This window comes from Trichoderma virens, assembly GCF_000170995.1.
Source record: "Trichoderma virens Gv29-8 chromosome Unknown TRIVIscaffold_87, whole genome shotgun sequence".
Lineage (NCBI taxonomy): Eukaryota > Fungi > Ascomycota > Sordariomycetes > Hypocreales > Hypocreaceae > Trichoderma > Trichoderma virens.
Genome location: NW_014013662.1, coordinates 535,752 through 555,874, shown reverse-complemented (window position 1 = coordinate 555,874; position 20,123 = coordinate 535,752). Strand labels below are relative to the sequence as shown.

Genomic DNA, 20,123 nt, shown 5'->3' with positions numbered 1-20,123 from the left:
ACCACAGGTCTACTCAGAAAATAGTCCAGTGGCCAATAAAACATATGCAAACAAACTAAAACGCCATTGGAATATTAAAGATTATTGATATTGACGATTTTACAATATAAACACTACATGTAACTTGGATTCATCTTACCAGTCGTTCTTATCCTGCTCTTCACTCGGAGTAGGCAAAATTCAACAATCATTATCTCAATTTCAGAATTATTTCTAAGATCCGTGCAGTATTTTTTTTTTTTAAAAAAAACGAATGATGTATGTCTCTTTCGTATATCTGTTTAGTAGGCCATTTCCCCTTTGAGCATCTCCTTACCAGGTTTCTTACAGAATGTTCGATGCCACCTGAAATGCTCACAAACTATCGATGCGGCAGGTCTCGAGCACTCTCTCTGTACGCTTGGTACGTTCATGCTCTTGCCCAAAGAAAGCTCGGGATAGTAAAAGAGCGCGCTCAAACCAAGGACGGCTTCGCTCACATGTAGATCTCTTGTGGAGCCGAAATGCCGTCGAGATGAGAAAATCATGGAGCTGCATGCCGTAAACATTACCTGCCTCAGAGATGTTTGCGGCAGCGACAGCTTCCACCTCCTCTAGTAGTTTAACACATTGATCCGGGTCGTCCGCTTCAAGGAATGTAAAAGCAACGCGCTGAGCTAATTTGAGCGTCGAGGGCTCTAATGGGTACTCAGTAGCAACCTGTTGTCTTAAGAGATCACCACCTTGTCTTAGGATGCCCTTAGCTCTCTCAAACTGAGCGTCTTTGACCCATATGTTCGCCAAAATACATCTGGATCGGATAGTCAGTTTCCCATTTGCCTTTTTGTCGCAAGTTTCTATATATCGAGGTAATAGACCTCGGAGTAGTTCGTGGTTGTTAGAATCGCTGACCAAAAGTTCCAAAATGTCTTGCATGGCGGCGAGCTTTTCTGGTTCACTGGAAGATAACAGATCCTCAACAATCTTATTTGACATCGAATAAGGCCCTGAAGAGCTTTGTAGGATGAAATGACGTTCCTCCAGATGCGTATGGCTTTCTAAAAGACGGTAAGTAAGTATATCAGCCTCTTCAGTCCTTCGCCAGAAGCGAAGCAAAGCTATTATGTAACGCAAGTGAGTTGTAATTCTTAAGTTGCAAGCCTCAGAGCCTCTGACGTGCTTGCGAGTCATCCAATTAAGAATGTCATCAGCATCATCCATGCGTCCCCTGTTGCCGTAAAAGGAGGCAAGCAAATAGCCAATTTTAAGCGTTTCGCTGTGGGTAGGCGATAGCAGGTGGCTGGAACAGGACAATGCATTTCTGAGAGCTGATTCTGCCTCTTCCTGATCATGTTCTTTGCCAGCATCCAGAGCTGATTGGACGACACTGCGCACTTCGGCAACAGACTTTATATGGAAAGGCCCTTCATCGATAGACTTATACGGCTTTTTGGTGGTATCAGGGCTGTTTTCGTCAACAGGCTCAAGGCTACTATTTTTTTCTTGTAGTATATCGAGAGAGTTTGGGTTGTCGGTGATGTCGGGAAGTCTTGGTGTCTCACAGGTTACACCTGGCGGCGTGGGACAATCTTATACATGAAGTTAACTTGTACTCTGTACAGTGCTTGGCTTTTGTTTCAAACTGATCAACGGAGCGATTGACTTACCCTCTGGTATATGGAGGTCCTCATCACTAGCACATCTGGCATATGATATCATGATCCGCTTAATTGGCCACGCTTGGTTGTTCCAATGGAAGATAGTCTCCTTCGGATGCCTCCGGTTGGCCTTGCTAAGCATGCCAATAGCTACGTCTCTTGGCAGATTCTTGGACCACTTCCATTGCTTGAACTTGTCCTTGTACATTTTCTTTCTAGACGTCAGTTAGATTGGCTCTCGCGATTCTCCCTGGAATATATATAGGAATTATCTGGCACTCACGATGCGCAAAACTGGTAGACTTCTTCCATTTTCTTTATAGTAGTCTCTAGAGAAAAGTTTTGTTTGAGATAGAAGTCATGAATGGAATCCTTGTGACGCTCCCATTCCTGAGAGCCCGGCTGTCGTAGACGGGCTTTGCGTTGGGTGTTAGATCTTGCTAGGGCAACTGGACTTGGGAGAGCAGATGACGAAGCCTCCTGGCTTCTCTCGGTGGTCGAGAGTATTAGCCCGGGTGAAAAATAGCATGTATTCGAGCTTTGTTCGTTACCAAACGGACCATCAACTCCAGCAAGACATCCAGCGACCTCGGCCTGGTGGTTTGGATATTGAGCCGATATGTGCAGGGAATCCTCTGTAGATGATGCCACATCGTTCGGATTCAACTCCTCGCTTCTAGAAGCAGGGTAATGTTGGTGGAGAAAGGGTACGGCCGCACCATATTCAGCAAGTGATTGAGCTGTGGAATCTGCTCCCCAGCCAGTCTGCGACAGAGCAGCAATAAAATCATTGCACTGGTCATTATTTGGGTCTTGCCAGGCCATTGTGGAGTGGTCTCTGAACATACTTTGAAGACGAAAATAATTGATGAGGGTGAGGGGTGGATAAGATTTAAATAGCTACAAATATTTGGCTATTTAGAGTACCAGTTCAGTGAGGTTATGCGTCCGCTTCGCGACAAGACTACATGTACATGTAGGTAATAAGCCCAGAAGCGTGTCCACGCAGACAGTCGGGCAGACTCTGTCGCCATTGGGCCGCCATGGCCGCCATGACCCAGATCAATCTTCCTAAAAAGACAAAGAGGATAATATTCTGGGGCAATCGGAGGCTTCCGTATATATTAGCATCGCCCTTTGTGCTTAGCGAGGAAACCAGCATGCGATGAAGAGCTTTCTGGACAAGAGGATTCGGACTGGCTGCCATATGCCGGTTTCAAATACCCCACCCCCTTATGTAACCGGGATGCGGCTGATTAGAAGTGGAACCATGTGGGAAGGAAGAAGGAAAGAAACGACGAGGGGGTCGTTTCGCAAATGAAAATATGTGCCATGTGCCTATCCATCATAGATAATACATAGGGTCTGGCAAAATACAAAAGCATGCAAGATTGATCGCCCATTTTGGTCTTTTGAATTGGCAATTATTCATGTTTGAAGCTGTATTCGCTTTAGATCCGGATTTGTTCTCTCTCCTCGAGCTGACATGGTCTGGGCGTTGTCTTTACTCCAGGTTGGAAATCTTGCTGTAGCCTTATCGGAGATCGCGACGTAAACCCCTTGCTACCAGTAAACCTCTAGCTGGGTTATAACGATGTAGGTCAGCATATCTTCTGCTATCATCATATCAAGGTTATCGCTTCAATAACACGCTCAATTAGGAAGGCAGCCCAATTTTGTTAAGGATTATTTTTGGGGTTTCTTACCCAGGGTCATTAGAGCTACACCATACACCATTTTTAGGTTAATCTTAAGGGGCGTATGTGAGGTTTTTTGGTGGGTGTGTACCGTTATATCCAGGTACCAGTGTGGCAAAATCGGTATAGCCGTACATACAAACTGGTGCATTAACAACAAATTTGTATGCGAGAAATCTGCGTTGGGCCTCTGGTATCGTTACAGCCCGATTATCGCCTTAGGTGGGGTTCGTTATATCCGGTCCTCATAGGAAGTACTATGTAGTGCTTCGTATTCTGGCAAGCCACGCGCCGCCATCCATAGAATGGTCAAGACAATTATGTCGAGCGCCTGCAGGGCGATGACTGGCGGAAGGGCGCCGCAGAGCAGAGCAAGGTGAAAAAGTCTGAATACAGCAACAAGTTCAGTCCATGTGACTCCATTTTTCCTGGAACAAAAGATCTTGGCCCAAGTAGAAAGTTCCGGCAGCAATAGAGTGGGCAGGAGTATACATGAATATGACGTGTATTATCATACAAAACTTTTGTAAAACGTTCCAATATGCATTGCGTAGCGCCCAACTAGTATTCTGTCAAGAGCCGTGTATTTGCCAAGGTTAGTCGATGAAGCTGCCAGTCCTGATAGGTTTCATTTGTATAAATATCGCGGAAAGATATCGAGCTGACGAGTTTGTAAATACTTTATCATGAAATTGAAGCTCTATCGACTCCTACCTTTTTCATCTTTCCATTTTTGAATATCTTACTCTTAGCAAAATGACAAGCGGCCCTCCATCCAATGAGAGCATGAGTACTCCAGTAAGTATGTTAAAACCCCAGCCCCGTGCAGCATATGTCTTGGATGGACCGCGATCTCTATTCACGCTGTTGTTTTGCGAATTCAGCATGGAACACATAGATTGAGCTACCAGTAGTGCTTTTGCATTCAGATAACCATCTATAAGAAGCTAACCAGCACCTCATTCAAGCCTCCCTGCCGCAACTCCCCTGGGCCACTCGGTGCACAAGCACAGGGGCAACTGATTTCAAGAACGGGAAATAGCCAACGGGGCAATTTCCAGCCGCCGAGCTGGAGTGGGCACAATGGGCCAAGTCCAAAGTGGTCTTTTGCTCTCGAACAATGGCTGAAGGAGTCGAGACGAGATGGCCCGTTTAACGCTGTGGCGTCAGCTAAGCCTGGCTCCCCTGGTTCGGACCAAGCCGATAGCGCTGCTCCAGCTTTAAGCGGCAGGGTTAGCGTGAAGCGTTATGCTGGCACTTCGGCTGGGCTCCTGGACGCGGATAAAGCACCTGGTCTCTAGTCACCGCCATTTTAGACCTTTGTGGCGTCAACATATTTGTCTATGAAGGCAGAGCATATAGAACCAATATGAGAACGTGGAGTAGAAGGAAAATGAGCACCTACATGTATCTATCAGGAGTTTGCGTCGTCAGTGGGGGGGGAAAAGTGCCAGCACGAGAGCCCCTGTCAAGCTGCGCAGTTGTTTCCCCAGCCGTGCTGAAATTAGCGAACGCCCAGGTATTACATGGGCGCTTAATACGGACCGGATTTCCGCTCATCTTATATTTTAGCGACCTGTCACCCTCTTCCTAAAGCAGCAGTCGATGTGGAACTTGAAACTCATTACCAGGCTCCTACTATCTATACTACCCATATCAATACAGGCAATATTACGCTTGTTCTCCCCCGTATCCTTGCTCACACTAATTCTAGCTACCGCGCCACAAGATCTCCGTCGGTTCACGGTTCCATATCCTCTCCGATCTCGTATTTTGTCAACAGGGTTTACACAGCCCATGAACCTGCTTACGGGAATACTGAGAATAAATGTCAATACATGGAGTAGCTGAACACAAAGCCTCTTTCGTAGCCTTTCACGGAGTATCATGAACCCCGACTGGGTGCTGCGTCTTTGTATCTCCAGTACCTGGTAGGTGCATAGGTACATATACTGTATACATGCAGGCAGCCTTTCGCCCGTCAATCCGTATCTCTGATAAATCGTCAACCAAGAATTTCCTTGCACCCATTAGACAAGCTAGTAGAGGTTACATTAAAAACTTTGCCCAATGACTGTCTTATATGTCCGCTATTTTTAGAAGTACCCTGTGCCCCGTGGGGTATTTTGGCCAGAAATTCATCTTTTGGCCCTCGCCTAACTCGTTTACAGATCATCAATACCTCTTCTCAGCCTCAGGAGACGGATGCTATGATAGAGAGTGGAGGTACTCAATATGTGAGATCCAATGAACGCAATGATAAAGAACAGCACACAATTCTTATATTCGACTCTATCGAACAAATAGGCATGTGCTGGCTTTGGGGGCTTTAGATCGTGAATGATCTTCATTTGTGCAAGTACACTGATAGTATATTCCCACAATGCATCATATAACACTAATGAAGAGGAAAATAGTGAATATAAGGAAATTCCATGTTTTCGTTTCGGCATAGGGTTGTTATTGCAATAATTCCGACATACCTATAATCATGATGATTTCATGACAAATCATCTACCCAATCAGAGCAAGCTGCCCACCATCGATATGCCAATGTCCGTAAGACCTAGCAGTGGCGCTGGATCCAACAACAGGAATCGATGTAATGAGTTATGGCTGTGCTAATCACAGCCCTATAAATCTCCATTACGATCAAAATAGAACTATTTTCAGCTCAAATTCGGTTTCATGACAATTGATGGAGATAGAGCTTGCAATATAAAGATCGCATACGCCGAGCATGATAGCCTTAGATTCCATCACTAACTTCCCATTCTGCCATAACACATACAATTCTATCACCACTCAGCAGATTTTCAAATCTTTCCCTTTCAATCTCAATCAGCATTTCACATTGCCACCATGAAGACAGCACTCCCATGGTCGGTACTGATACAGGCCTTTTTAGCCGCTTCTAGTCCCCTACTACCACGAAGCATGCCAACAACTCAAACCGAGTCCTTGCTGCAAACGAGATCTCCCGCTCCATTCCAGGATCCAAGCCCAAATACTTTTACTCCCCACACAATCCGGCTCAGTCGCACTAATGCTCGATCATCCGCTGTACATGAGGTATCAGGGATTCTCTCCCGTAGCAATCCGTCTAGTTCGTCCATCTTTCAAAAATTCGGCCAGGGCGTCCTTGCCCCAGTGTTTCAGAGCACAGAGCTGGTTGGAGAAGTTACAGTTGGAAACCAGACGTTGAAGCTCATTTTTGATACTGGTTCAAGTGATCTCTGGGTGCCGGGTGAGGATTACCGCTGCGTCACAGCAAATCTCACAGTTCAAAGCAACACGGTTTGCAATTTTACTACCACACTCAAGGGCACATATTCAGGAGGCGAAATACCCGACCAACACTTTGACATCAACTATGCTGGCGGTCAATTTGTTGCCGGCACTTTGGGATACGAGTCCATATCTGTGGCTGGTATTACTATCCCCGACCAGGAGATTTCTATTGCCAATCTCATCAACTTCCAAGCTCAAGGAGAAGTCGACGGCTTGGTCGGCCTGGCTTATCCTCAAGTCACAACCGCGTTTCCTGGCAATGAAACTCTCATTGGTCAAGATAGCCCTAACGCTACACTTCCGTACAACAACCTGTTTACAAACATCTTCCGGAGAAACCTTACGGCACCTTTGTTTAGTATCGCCATGGAGCGTGGCAGTGGAGGAACTTTCGCCATAGGAGGGCTGCCGTCGGTCCCGATCAAGCCCAGTTTTGCCAGCACTCCTATCTTGATTGCCGACATTGCAAATTCTGGTATCCCTGGTACAAGGACAAACTTTACCTACTACACTATTGTTGTAGAAAACTATGTCATTGGTGATTCTAAAAGGGACGAAGAAAGGGTTCCTGGGGCTGGTCTCTTTGCTATTGTCGACAGCGGCACATTCCTGACACGACTGGCACCAGCCGTGACTAAAGCCCTTTATGAGAAATTTGACGAGAAACCAGTCTCTCCTCCTGACACCCAAGGCGCTTATCTTGTATCCTGCAACGCTACTGCTCCTGAGTTTGGCATCGAGATCGCAGACCAGACATTCTACATGTCGCCAGAGGATCTCATCCTCCAGGATATGAGGCTTGATGATATGTGTCTCCTTGGTGTGCAGCCTACAACTAACAATACGCCGTCTATTATTGGTGCGACATGGCTGCATAATGTACTGGCCGTGTTTGACGTTGGTGCTTCGCAAATGCGATTTGCTCCTCGGCTTCCGTACTAATCAGGATCATCTACGACACCCTTAGCCAAGCTTGCGATCTAAACATCGAATTATAGATGAGATGGATGCATTTTCCATGCAAAGGGATATTATTTAGAGAATTTGGTTAAAATATTAAGCCACTATGTTAATAGAGGGATGTATAGATAGGCTTCTACAAGTCATTATTTGCTCATAGACTAACATAGAAAGATTGGCTGTTGCTCTTATAAATACATAAATAGCCCGAAATTCGGGGATTCAGCATGATTAATCTAGAAAGAAATCTCACAACTGAACCTTCAGATACTTTTCCATCTTCATCCGGCGATAAAAGTTGACTTTGTTATTGTCAATCACCATCGCACCGACGTCTCCACCGTCGCCAACAGGATCAGCAAACATTCTGAATGGCTTCTTCCCCCTCGGGATGTCTGACAGCTCTGCTAATGTATCTGCGACCATAGACGGATCGGCATCTGGCGGTGGCAGGCTTGCCGTGCCGCTCATTGTCTCCTCACTTATGCCTTTGGTGGGGCCAGCTTCGTACTCGGCCGCGATCTCGGGATATGCAGGATTTGCAGCATCCGTAAAGTGACTTGTGCCCTTTGTGAAGACTCCCGGTGATACTAGAGTTGACTCAATCCCCCAAGGCATCAGCTCATGAGCAACAGACTGTGCGAGGGCGTCCTGTGCGGCCTTGGCAGCGAAATAAGGGCCCAGCATGGGAGACTTTGCACCATATGTTGAGCTGCTGCAGATCCAAATCAAATGTCCAGATCGAGCCTTTCGCATATGTGGGAGTACCGCCTTGTTCAGCCTTTGGCAACCAACCACGTTAACGTCGTAAAGCTGAAGCAATTGCTTTGCACTAAAACTCTCGGTCGGGCCCCAGCTCATGTGGCCAGCGTTGTGGATCACGGCATCGATCCGGCCAGTCGATCCGACAACACTATTCACAGCCGCATCAACGGAGTTTTGGGACAGGAGATCAAGGGGAACAGCCCGTAGGTCCACTTTGTGTTCTTTGGCGTATTTTGAAATGGCATCTTCGTACTCTTTAGTGTTTCCGCTGTGTGAGTACATGCCCGCGAAAACGGTATGGCCTCTTTTTGCAATGGCTCGAGCCGCCAGGGCGCCAAAGCCAGTGGATGCTCCTGAAATAAGGTACACTTGGGACATGTCGAGGAGTTGGTTGTAAGTTGTCAGGAAGTATAAAGATACAGTCCGCGAATGACGTAAGGTAGAGATCTATCTGCGAATGCTTGACAGTGGTGATAGTTTATTAAATTGATTAATGCTAAGAAAAGTCTCGATTCTCCCTGTTGGCAAAACGATGTTTATATATTTCACTTTTCTTTTAAATGTTATTCCCTTGCTTACTGCTCCGGAATGTCAAGCAAGATTTCCGTTGAGATGAACGAAGCAAGAAGTGTATTGCCGAGTGGAGTCGATCGGGATAAGGCCTTGTCGGGTTTACGATCACATCGCAACCTGCATTCCCGAACCCTGTCGTGCCCAGTAGAGCCAGCACTATGTTAGCACGGCTCGCGCATCGGAAGTAAGAGTTGCCAGCACGTGAGAGAGAGCAGACTTAAGACGACAACGTCATGCCGGGGATAACACGGCTCAGCAAAGACGATTGGCTTGTCAATTCATTTTGGCAAAGATTATTTGAAGCAGAAGACGATCTGTTCAACAGCTGAAGCAGCTCATCTACGGAGCACGCAGTGCGGTCAATACATAAGTGAGACCCACTTTCCCAAATGGCGAGATTTTGAAAGCAGTGTGCACTCCAACCTTTACGAAATTTACCAGTCACTCTACAAATGAGGCAATCATACTCCCGTAGACTGCATAGTTGTCTAATGCCCATCATGTGAATGACGGGTTAAGCTATAATTGTTCGATCCTCCGTACTCTTGCATCGTGAAAAGAAAGGAATATGTAGTTGTCAAGGGTAAGCTTAACACAGAGATCACAACAACCAGACTTATTGTAGATGTAGAATATGCGTCTAGTTTTTCAAGAGGAGGTGTCATATTATTTCATTGTAATTAAGCTTGTCTATAACTCAAGTCTCATCAGATGCATTTGCAACCAAATCTCCAGATAATTATGCGGCCGTTGAGACTAGTCGAAGCTTATTTGGGTACAGTCTTTGCAAAATAGGTAATACGTACTCCGTAGTTCATACAAAACTGCCACTCTTCACATAAGCATCTAAAGTCGAGTATTACCCTTCTATCAAACCAGCATTTGTCCAAAATAAAAAAAAGAGAGGGTTGCTTGGATAGCGAATCAATCTATATATGTTTATTTATCTAGATAGTTACTCGTATTTATTTATTTTTGTTGTTCATTTTTTACCACTCATCTGAAAGCATCAGGTAGCTCGCGTCCGGAGTTAAGAATCTCCACACCAGGCATTGGATGAAGTTGGGGGAAAGCTGAGAACGCACCAAAGCAGTCCATTAAACGCAATATTATGTTATTATTATACTATGGAAAACATTGAATTTAATGAGTATCCAAGACTATTGACTGTGCTATAAGTGCATGGCGATTCTATGGTGGTATGCGCAGCATCACCAAAGCTCTACTGATGCTTTGCTAGAAGGCAATGATAAACTCATCCATTCACAGAAACACATGTATAAACACAAGGCCCAAAAAAGAGTTACGTTATTATTAGCTCCGATCCAAATTGGGGCGCACAGGCACAAGGCATGGTCTTCATACTTTCAGCCCGGACTTTTCGCGCTTGGCAACCCACCTAAACGATCTCAAACTCCGAGTTTTGCTACAAGAGGCCCTGCAGCTAGCGCTACTGCATAGTCGCTCGGGAATATTGATATTGAAACAGTGCCTCGATTGAACTAGAAGATCATTGAGCGTTTAATTTTTCCTTTTTCTTAAGACATTGGGGAATTTTGGCAGATTTTATCGGAATTGATGTGCTTGCAATAAATCCATCTCCGATGCTTTGTCAAGTCTGGAAAGAAAGCGGCCTTTTGTGTATAAATGCAAGAGACATCATGATATTCACACACACATATATATATCGACTAGCTGCTATCTGTCAAAATGATGATCAGACTCAACAATCAGCAACATTACAATCTACAGGATCCTCATCTGAGTGATACACTACTCTTCAAGTACGACAATTTCTTATAACAAAAGACATCACTACAAAGACATCACGGTAAACATCAACATGTCTCTCCCCAAGACTTACAAGGCCATGGTCACCCTCGAGGCCAATGCCCCTTTCACCCTCCAGGAGCGCGAGCTCAAAACGCCCGGCCCCGGCCAAGTCCTCGTCAAGGTCCTCGCCTGCGGTGTCTGTTCATCAGACGTCTCCGTCATCACCGGCCATGTGGGCCCCATCTTCCCCCGAGTCACCGGCCACGAGCTTGTCGGCGACATTGTTGCCGTTGGCGAAAACGTAACCCGCCTCACAGTCGGCCAGCGAGTCGGCGGCCCCTGGCACGGCGGCCACGATGGAACTTGCCGCCAGTGCCAGCGCTCCCAATTCCAGTATTGCGAGAAACAGGCAATCAACGGTGTCAGCTTCGACGGTGGCTATGCTGAATACGTTCTATTGAGGGATGAGGCCGCTGTGCGCGTGCCTAAGGAGGTTGATGCGGCAGAGATTGCGCCATTCCTGTGTGCTGGAGTCACTGTCTTTAACGGAATCCGCAAGTTGCATGTCGAGCAGGGAGGAAATGTCGTTGTCAATGGCCTTGGTGGACTGGGTCATCTTGCTGTTCAATTCGCCAACAAGATGGGCTATGAAGTCATCGCCCTCTCATCGGGAGATGACAAGGCTGCCTTTGCCAAAGAACTCGGCGCCCACCACTACATCAACACCAAGACCTCTGATGCCACCGCCGAGATCCTCAAGCTGGGCGGTGCCGACATCATTGTGCAAACGGCTCCTAACCCCGAGATGGTCAGCGCCCTCGTCAAGGCGCTGGCACCAGGTGGAAAGCTTCTCAACCTTTGCCTTCTCGGACCTGTTCCCATCGACACTGTGTCTCTTGTTATGAAAGGATCGAGCGTTCACGGCTGGGCGAGTGGCCACGCCATTGACAGCGAGGAGGCGATTCAGTTTGCCGTCAGACACGGGATCCGCTGCTTGATCCAGCGATACCCTCTGACGGAAGCACAGAAGGCGGTGGATGACTTGATTGCGGGAAAGCCTCGATTCAGGAACGTGTTGGTGATGGACCAGTGAGGGGGGGGGAGTTGCAGTGATAGATGAGTTGGAGTACCTTACATGTGTTTACTTTGTAGCCATTGTTAGTATGTGAGAGCATTGACAGATCAATGATTGAATTGTCTGAGGTTCAGCTCCGACTCTATTGAAACAAGCACTAATACTGTCGGTCCGTGTGTCAGCTAACTTGAAGATTCTCCACCTCTTCTACATCCGCATTCCAGTTGACGATACGGACGTAGTACATGTAGACTGTCTCAACTTCATACAAGCATCAAACCAAGCAAAACCAGTCAAGGATACTCTGTATATAGTACCTGTGATTTCCAGCACCCGCATCATATCATCACTGCTTCAAGCATCTCGCAATCTGCAAACATGAGCTCCCCCAACTGTCAAATCCTTCTCGAATGTTCCATCTCCCCGTCATTAGAAATCTCTCCCCCCCAAAAACTCCGCTGCGGTGCGGGCCCCCGCCACAGCCGATGCAGATTCAGGGTCCATTACCGCTTTCTGCCAAAGTGGCATCTGATGCAATTCGGACATGCGAAATAATATCTACGGAGCCAATCCAACCTGCTCCTTTTTTTAACTCTACCGCCTCTCTTTGTCCGTCACGCGATATCTTGCGACAAAGCAGATAACTGGCCATTTTTAGCCGTCTGTTCAGCGCGTATCTTATCAATGCCTCGGTGAAGACAAAACGTCCGCCTACCAGTCTCGCCGTTCATTCCCACTACGCGGCTGTGGCACCACCTATTTGCAGAGTTCCGGTGATACAAAGACACGCACGGCATATAAGAGCGCATACGGAGCTCGAATCGTGGAGCCTTGGCTGGCGGAGCAGCGTAATCGAATCCGGTTCCGTGGGCATGACTTTGTCCCGCCATTGGGCATAATATTCCCTCCTTCATTCTTCCTCGAGTTCAATCCATTCATGCCATTTCTTCTTCGGCATCTACCTTAATATAGTAATAAAATATCGCCTCCAACATGTCTAAATCGCTGCAGCTCAAAGAGGAGGGCAACCGCCACTTCCAGGCCGGCGACTACATCGGCGCCGACGGCCTCTACTCCAAGGCGTAAGTCCCCAACATTGAATCCCGAACGAAGCTCCCCCCCAATCTCACAGCATCTCCCCCCCGCTCAGCATCATCGCCGACGCCAAAAACCCGGCGCTCTACACCAACCGCGCCATGGCCCGCCTCAAGCTCGGCCACTGGGAATCCGTCATCGCCGACTGCCAGACCTGCCTCGCCCTCTCGCCCCAGAACATGAAAGCCCACTACTACCTCGCCCAGGCCCAGCTCTCCATCTGCGACTACGACAGCGCTCTCGAAAACGCCCTCGCGGCGCACAAGCTCTGTGCGACCACAAACGACAAGTCGCTCGGCGCAGTCACCACTATGGTCCTGCGGTGCAAGAAGGATCGCTGGGGGGATCGCGAGAAGAAGCGTCTGCGCATGGAACGTGAGGTGGAGGACCGGATGCTCGCTTTGCTGAGAAAGGATCGCGACGACATGCTTGCGACTGAGGGCGATGAGACTGAACGCAGCATCATTGAAGAGGAGACAAACCAACATATGGCTCTCCTCAGTAGCGTCTTCGAGGCCGCAAGGGCGCAGAATCAGAAGAAGCGCGAGGTTCCGGACTGGGCCATTGACGACATTAGCTTTGACATTATGGTCGACCCCGTCATTGTAAGTGCTCCCTTTCAAGATCCAATTATATCCATTTATATCCAAGACTATAAAACAGCATTCTTACAACGCCTCTCCACAGACAAAAACAGGCAAATCCTACGAACGCGCCACCATCATGGAGCATCTCCGCCGCCACCCCTCCGATCCCCTCACCCGCGAGCCTCTCTCCGCCGCAGACCTCCGCCCTAACTTGGCCTTGCGACAGGCGTGCGAGGAGTTCCTGGATCAGAATGGCTGGGCTGCTGATTGGTAGTGTCTCTTCTTCGTATTCAACAACCATGCTTTTCTTCCTTTCAACCTTTGCGTTCGTTTCAATTGGATTGTAGCGGGCGGTGCAAAATCCTGGCTTCTTCTTCCTCTTCCTCTTTTGTTTTGTGTCGAATTTTGGTACTATATGGGATAGGATATAGCAGTTGGTGTGATAAAAGGCATCGCATGGCGTTAACGGTCTTCGTTTCTAGCAGGTAGCGTTTGTATTTCTAGCTGTAAATGTCTTCCAACATTTCTTACTACCAACTAAGATACTGGATTAGCACTTTGTCAAGGTTCAAAACCATATTATCAGGAATTATAGTTGTCTCAGTCATGTACATCATGTATTGCTAGTCCAAGCACAAGCTCGTCATGAGTTATCCTGTTCTATACCCCATATACAAAAGACATTGCCCCCTTCCAGACCGTCATTTGTGTTTGCACAAAAGTACGAAGCCGCCTTTTTTTTTTTCTCCATACGCCCAGAGCTAAACGCATATATGTTCGATTCCTTCACTTTGACTTTGCTTGCACGCGATGAGGGTATCCATCATGTCATGATTGTCCGTCCCAGCCCAAATCAACAGCAGCTCTCGTCTTTATATCGCCAACCGTTGAGGAGAGAGGCAGACAGGTAAAAAAACAAAACAAGGAAACGCAGCAAATCACAGATAAATACAAAATGTGCAACGTCGTAGCTTGGAAACCCCAAGACGCACGCTCATCAAATGACACCCAAAAACGCCGCCAGAATGCAGTATGTCATCATCGCTTCCCTGGTTGTGCCCTCCACTTTCTAACCTAGATGAAAGCTGGGGGTGGAGGCTGCCCTCCTCCACCTGGTGGCCCTGGTGGTCTTCTACCGTCGCCACTGTTTTCTTTGACAAGCCCGACCTGTTCCTCTTCAGAAGGTTGGGGCGTTCGTCGGAAGACTTTGTTGAAGGAGAACTGGCGCCGAGTCCCAGGGCCATGGGGTGGCGGCGTCGGACCAAGAAGCTGAGGGTTGGCAAGACCGGCGGCGCCATGGTACTCGGTGTCGGCTCCTTCGTTGGAGAAGTACGCCTGCTCGCGGGTCGGGCCATAATAAGCGCCGGCTTCGTCATCGGGCTTCTGCTGGGGCACGGCAATGTGGGTGAGGGGGAGCGGATGCATCGGGCTGCGGACTTTGTCGATGCCATACTGGGCCTCTTCGTCATCCTCCTCATCCTGCTCGTTGACCACCAAGACATGATGATGAGGATTGCGGGACCGGCGGCCGCGGATTGTACCCGCTAGGCTGGAAAACATGCTGGTACGGTCATGCTCTGCGAGCTCCTCTTCTGTTGGGAAATGCGACATGCCCAGAGGCGGGTGAGGAGTAGGTGGTGCGGGAGAAACGGGTATCGGGGTGGAAAGCCTAGTCGATCTGGTGTGCATACTAGACGCAATGGTTCGTCTTCGCCTCAAACCATCCCACTCGTACATTGGCTGCCCATCCTCGCTGATGGGAGCCATGGCCTCGGCCATTTTCTCTTCATGAAGGCGCTTCAGCTCTTCGGCTTCCATCCTTAGTCGCGCGTTCGAAATGCGCCTGACAATAGCAGCTGCGCCTCGGATTGCGTCTGCCTTTGGTTCCGTCTCGGATTGTGCTTGTTCGGCAATCGTATGAATCTGGTCTAGGTCGCCGTTGAACACGGCAGCATCAGGAACATCCTTGGCCGACTTGGAGAGTTGCAATAGCACAACGCCAGAACATATCGTCAGGAAGCCCAGAACGACAGTGACGATGGATTGGGCCGTTCCCTTGAAGCCCTGGAATAAGACTGCAGATGTGATGATGGTGGTACTAGTGAAATAAACATAATAGGTGGGTGTCACGATGGCGGCATTGAAGAGGTTGAGAGCTTTCTGCAAGGGGGACATGTGTTAATTTCACTCGGTTGTCTTGAGGAGGTGGCATGGGCAGACTCACGTTGAGGAAGATGATTTCAGTCAGCAAGGTGCCAATAACAAAGACAAAGAGCACCCATAAGAACCACTCCTTATACTGCGGCTTTCCACTAGCCCATGCAATGATGGCGGCACCCAAGCCTTGGGTCGACACAACACTCAAGCCTCCGATCCAGCTGCAGATTGAGATGTAGACCAGCATATTCTTCTTACCATACTTGGGTCCAACGAAAAAGGCAACGATGACGGATCCGACGAGAATGACGCCCGTATACGACAGAAACCCCGGCGTTATGACGTAGTGTTGCATCTGCTGTATGTCGGCGACAGAAGACTCTTGCGGCGCGTTCATGACGATGACGACGGAGCCCACGATGCAGAGAAAACAGGCGACTTTTCCAACTAGACTCAGCCGTTCCTTGAGGAAAATGGCCGACAGGATTGTTGTAATGACGACGGACAGGGCGCCAAGGGGCGTGACCAAAATGGCATCGGTAAAAGCATAGGCGACAAAGTTGCACACTTCGCCAATAATCATGAGAATCATGCCACCCCACCAGAAAGCATTCTTGAGGTAGCCATAGCCTTCGCCAGCAACTTCGTTATATTTTGCGTTTGCCCTCAGCAGGCCAACCTTTTTGAGGACGAATGACGTTCCAATAAAAAGACCCGATCCTATGGCCAGGCCAATGCCGATGGCCTTGTAATATCCTGGTCGCACGGAGCCATCACCTCCCGGCACGATTCCAGATCGCGCAAAGAGAAGATCATCGTCCATGGCGGGTTCGATCAACAGGCCCAGGCAGGGCGAGTTGAGGAGCGTAGGAGGAAGAAGCGTAAGAGGAAAGGAAATAAAGAGGAGGGAGGAGAGGAGAGATGAGAATCGGTTTCAAATTCGAGCCGGATCACATGGGAGAGAGTCGCGGGATCGACGGAAGACAAGATTCGATGTGGCTATGTGCGGTGCGGACAGGCGATGCGTCGAAGTGGCGGTAAATCGAGGGCGGCTGCGACGATGAATGCGATGAAGAGCGCCGGTTCTAGGTTCGAATCGAGACGACGCGCGTAACAGATGAAGAAAAGGGGTGAAGAAGGAGAGAATCCCGCGAATAGCAAGAGGATTGTTTTGGTATTATGCAAGGGATCAAGGTTGAATATACAGTAGAAGTAGTAGGAAAGTTTGAAGAGATTAAGCTGCAATGGCTATTGGAGATGCGCATGTGGCTTGAAGGGGGTTTATGGCTGCAAGGTGCGCTAGCCGGAAGGCAAGGCGGGGGGACGACAGTTAGGTGAGGAGCTGCAGCACAAGAAGCTCCAGGTCCCTGCCAGGGCTGGGTTTGGCGCTATAAGGGGGCCCCTAGCCAAGCCTAGCAGGAGATGGAGAGTGGATGGCGACCTAGCGAGAGAGAGAGAGAGAGAGAGAGGTGGCGCAGTGGGAGGGTGAAGTTGCCTTAGCCTTGGTTGCTTGGGTGTGCACCACCCACTGTTAGGGCCGAGATAACGCTATGTGCTGATGGCTGGTTGATTTAGTGGACTTGACGTGAACGAGATTGAGATTGATCGATTAGTATGGATGGATGTTATTGATGATGATGATGATGTGATGGATTCAGCTGCAGGGCCAGCGGTTAACAGGTCGCCCGTCTGGGGCCGTCCGCGTCCGTCTCTGTCCCTGCAGCAGGATCGGCCTGGAGGAGGAGATGATGCATCAACGTCCATCAATGCCCTCAACTTGTTTTGTTGGCCTTGATGCTATTGCTGCGACTATTACTGCATGCAGTAAGTGGTTGGCCGTTGGGCAGGCGTTAGTGCTGCTGCCATGCATCTCGAGTCCCCAGAAGGCTAACACATAGCAAAGTCACGACTCGCCACAGATGATACCGAGGCGTACATGCATAGAGTACAGTAGATTAGGTAGACTATCTGTATAATCCATAGGTACTATAAATAACCCGTGGACGTGCATTTTTATGGATGAAAAAGTTGGGCGTTGTGTGCACATCGCGGCCCCGTCCATACGCGTACCAAACCGGCACATCTCCAATACGAACTTTGAAGCCCTACTGTACGCTCAACCATTGCCCAGCTCAGCCCAATACAGTATTACTCGTGCGCCCTCAGCATTCCTGACACTTGTTTGCACTTCGTATGCAGGTAAACCTCGGCCTTCCGAATACGACGAGGGTCCCCCTGCTGCTGGGGCTCTTTATCGAACCAACCCCCAGCCCCCCCCTAAGCCAGATTCTATGCTAACGTGGGCGGTTTCTGGCATGCACTCCGTAACGCACACATGGGAAAACCTGCATGGGCAGAGCCGCCACAGATCAGCAGCTGACGCAACGGCTACGGAATTGAGCGATGCAATTGAACACAGCCTCCTTTGTGGCTTTCCCTCGTAACGGCAGCTGAAAGACAAGCAAAAGAAGAAGAAAAAACCAACCTTGCCAAGCTTTTTGCCTGCCCGCCATCGGCTAGGCCATCCAACGTCGAGTGTTTCGAGTGCGTCCTTTTGTCGGTTTTCAATTCATCTCCATTCAATCTGGTTTCTCCAATTGCTGCTAATTTTATCAAATTTAAGCCCTAGCCTAGCGCATCAACCCCCTGCATGGCACCCATCTGGATGCTACGTATCGTCTTCCCAGTCCCAAGGCAAAGGTCTTTTTCTTCTGCCAAGCCTGTCCTGTCGCATCCCAACCTCCCTCTCCACCTCTCGACAAGCGCAAGTCGATGAGATTTGGCGCCATTGGATCGATGGGCACATGCAATATAGTACGAGCACTCAGCATTCACATGGCTACATACTATTCACATAGTCAACAATAATTTTCCGCGGCCATTGCCCGTAGCAACCGGGGTGGGTTCAGCCAAGAGCTGAGTGCTGACTACATATGTCGCTAGCCAGCCACCATTGAGCTGGAATCACGAAATCCTTTGGCTTGCAGGCATTGTCCAAAATGGAATCAACATCTGTCATGCTTTGGAATGGATTTCTCTGTCTCTCTCTGGTCCGCCCTCAGCCCCGAAAATCCGGTCAACAATGGGACCACTTTCCACGTTCAAAAATGAACACATTAACCTACATGTACAGTATTAATGTCACATAAACTCATTGATCCAAATTCGGAGCCAAAACTGGCGCTTCTTCCAAAACTCCTGAAGCAACACCCAACCCCCCCGTCCGCCTTGTTTGGCCCCCCCGCAGTGGTTCTCCGGCGCTTCGTGGCCTCTAAAACACCACCAGACTCAACTCTCTGACACTTATACTGCGTGCGCCGTTTCACATTTCATCACTGTGCATCTCAAACAAGTCGGCCGATCGAACGCGTCAACGAGCACTTTTTGATTCGCTTAGAACAACTGTGATTCATCCTTGTGCCCGGCGGTTGGTTGTGAAACCTGGCTTCAATTTTCACAACTGGCCGATCTTCGTTGTTCTTGGGACCATCACTTTTCGTCATCGATTCTCCTCAAACACCGTGCCAATTTTCCTGAATTTGCATCCTGTAGCCGTGACTGTGTGACGGGCTGAGCTACCTGGGTACATGAACTTCCGCTTACATCGCAATTAATGTGGTGCTTATGCAGGGGAAGCCATATTCTATTCTGATCGATGAACTGACTTTAGACAATAGATTGTCCTAATGTTGGCCTGGGATGATTGTCAGATTAAACCCGAAAGATATCCGCGATTTGGGTGGAAGTGACTATTTGGTCCTTTAAATAGATGCCCAGGTAAGCTCGTATAGGACGTGAGCTCAAATCATGTGCAGATACAAGCATGCACCCGGCAATTAAGCACACAACTTGTAAAAAACCTCGAGTTGTAGACCTATTTGATCCATCTATCTAACACCTTTTTTACTATCTGTTACCAAGTGTTATACACACATGCAGGTAAATGCTCACACGACTTTTGGTCATGAAAACCGCTATTAGAAAGACTCGTCCCAACGCTGCACATGTGGTTACGTAACCCGATTAACTCTTCGAAACCTGCGGGGGTTGACCGAAACTGGCATTGTTGTGTGCCATTGATTGAATATGTCGGTTAATTGATTCAAATCAACCGCAGCAAGACACAACACATGTGTCTTCCCTTCTTTCGCGGAAGGCCTTATGTCAACCATCCGTACTGATCTTTTTAACACTTGTCTTTTGTTCGCGTCTTCATCAATTTATTCATTTGTCTTTATGTTGACAGCTAGATATTAATTTAAATCTCATGTCTTCCGCGGGGTTAGGAGATTTCGCAACGGTTATCCAGTGACTGTCATGTGCTGTGAGGCCTGGGGTTAATTATTTCGCTAGTCGAGGTAGGATCGAGTTGTTGTGCACAGCCATACTCATCGTATTTTGATAGCCGCAAAACAGTGATCCACCAATCAACACATGAGGGGATTTTCCAGCAGTTCTCACTTGATCTTATATAGTCTGCCTACTTGTCTGCCTAGTTCTCCTCTCTACTCTT

At 48.4% G+C, this 20,123-nt stretch overlaps 7 protein-coding genes across 7 annotated transcripts; 4 read left to right on the top strand and 3 right to left on the bottom strand.

The window, feature by feature from the left end:
- Nucleotides 1–354: 354 nt before the first annotated feature.
- Nucleotides 355–2,462, bottom strand: TRIVIDRAFT_67224 (uncharacterized protein; the record flags this gene model as incomplete). The annotated part of the gene is made up of 3 exons (XM_014096736.1): nucleotides 355–1,568; nucleotides 1,647–1,852; nucleotides 1,921–2,462. The coding sequence occupies 3 exons, from the start codon at nucleotides 2,460–2,462 to the stop codon at nucleotides 355–357; spliced, it is 1,962 nt and encodes a 653-aa protein (XP_013952211.1).
- Nucleotides 2,463–4,090: 1,628 nt separating this feature from the next.
- TRIVIDRAFT_204941 (uncharacterized protein) lies at nucleotides 4,091–4,635 on the top strand (the record flags this gene model as incomplete). Its single annotated transcript, XM_014096735.1, has 2 exons — nucleotides 4,091–4,132; nucleotides 4,264–4,635. The coding sequence occupies 2 exons, from the start codon at nucleotides 4,091–4,093 to the stop codon at nucleotides 4,633–4,635; spliced, it is 414 nt and encodes a 137-aa protein (XP_013952210.1).
- Nucleotides 4,636–6,271: 1,636 nt separating this feature from the next.
- Nucleotides 6,272–7,567, top strand: TRIVIDRAFT_44621 (uncharacterized protein; the record flags this gene model as incomplete). The annotated part of the gene is made up of 1 exon (XM_014096734.1): nucleotides 6,272–7,567. One exon carries the CDS (start codon nucleotides 6,272–6,274, stop codon nucleotides 7,565–7,567), a length of 1,296 nt encoding a protein of 431 aa, XP_013952209.1.
- A 267-nt stretch (nucleotides 7,568–7,834) lies between these two features.
- On the bottom strand, nucleotides 7,835–8,728 carry TRIVIDRAFT_44392 (uncharacterized protein; the record flags this gene model as incomplete). The annotated part of the gene is made up of 1 exon (XM_014096733.1): nucleotides 7,835–8,728. One exon carries the CDS (start codon nucleotides 8,726–8,728, stop codon nucleotides 7,835–7,837), a length of 894 nt encoding a protein of 297 aa, XP_013952208.1.
- A 2,038-nt stretch (nucleotides 8,729–10,766) lies between these two features.
- Nucleotides 10,767–11,789, top strand: TRIVIDRAFT_57864 (uncharacterized protein; the record flags this gene model as incomplete). The annotated part of the gene is made up of 1 exon (XM_014096732.1): nucleotides 10,767–11,789. The coding sequence occupies one exon, from the start codon at nucleotides 10,767–10,769 to the stop codon at nucleotides 11,787–11,789; it is 1,023 nt and encodes a 340-aa protein (XP_013952207.1).
- Nucleotides 11,790–12,764: 975 nt separating this feature from the next.
- TRIVIDRAFT_159562 (uncharacterized protein) lies at nucleotides 12,765–13,727 on the top strand (the record flags this gene model as incomplete). The annotated part of the gene is made up of 3 exons (XM_014096731.1): nucleotides 12,765–12,853; nucleotides 12,922–13,471; nucleotides 13,554–13,727. 3 exons carry the CDS (start codon nucleotides 12,765–12,767, stop codon nucleotides 13,725–13,727), a joined length of 813 nt encoding a protein of 270 aa, XP_013952206.1.
- Nucleotides 13,728–14,585: 858 nt separating this feature from the next.
- Nucleotides 14,586–16,827, bottom strand: TRIVIDRAFT_89136 (uncharacterized protein; the record flags this gene model as incomplete). Its single annotated transcript, XM_014096730.1, has 2 exons — nucleotides 14,586–15,613; nucleotides 15,678–16,827. Coding segments are annotated over 2 exons (1,784 nt in total), but the record flags the coding sequence as incomplete, so codon positions are not given.
- Nucleotides 16,828–20,123: the final 3,296 nt, after the last annotated feature.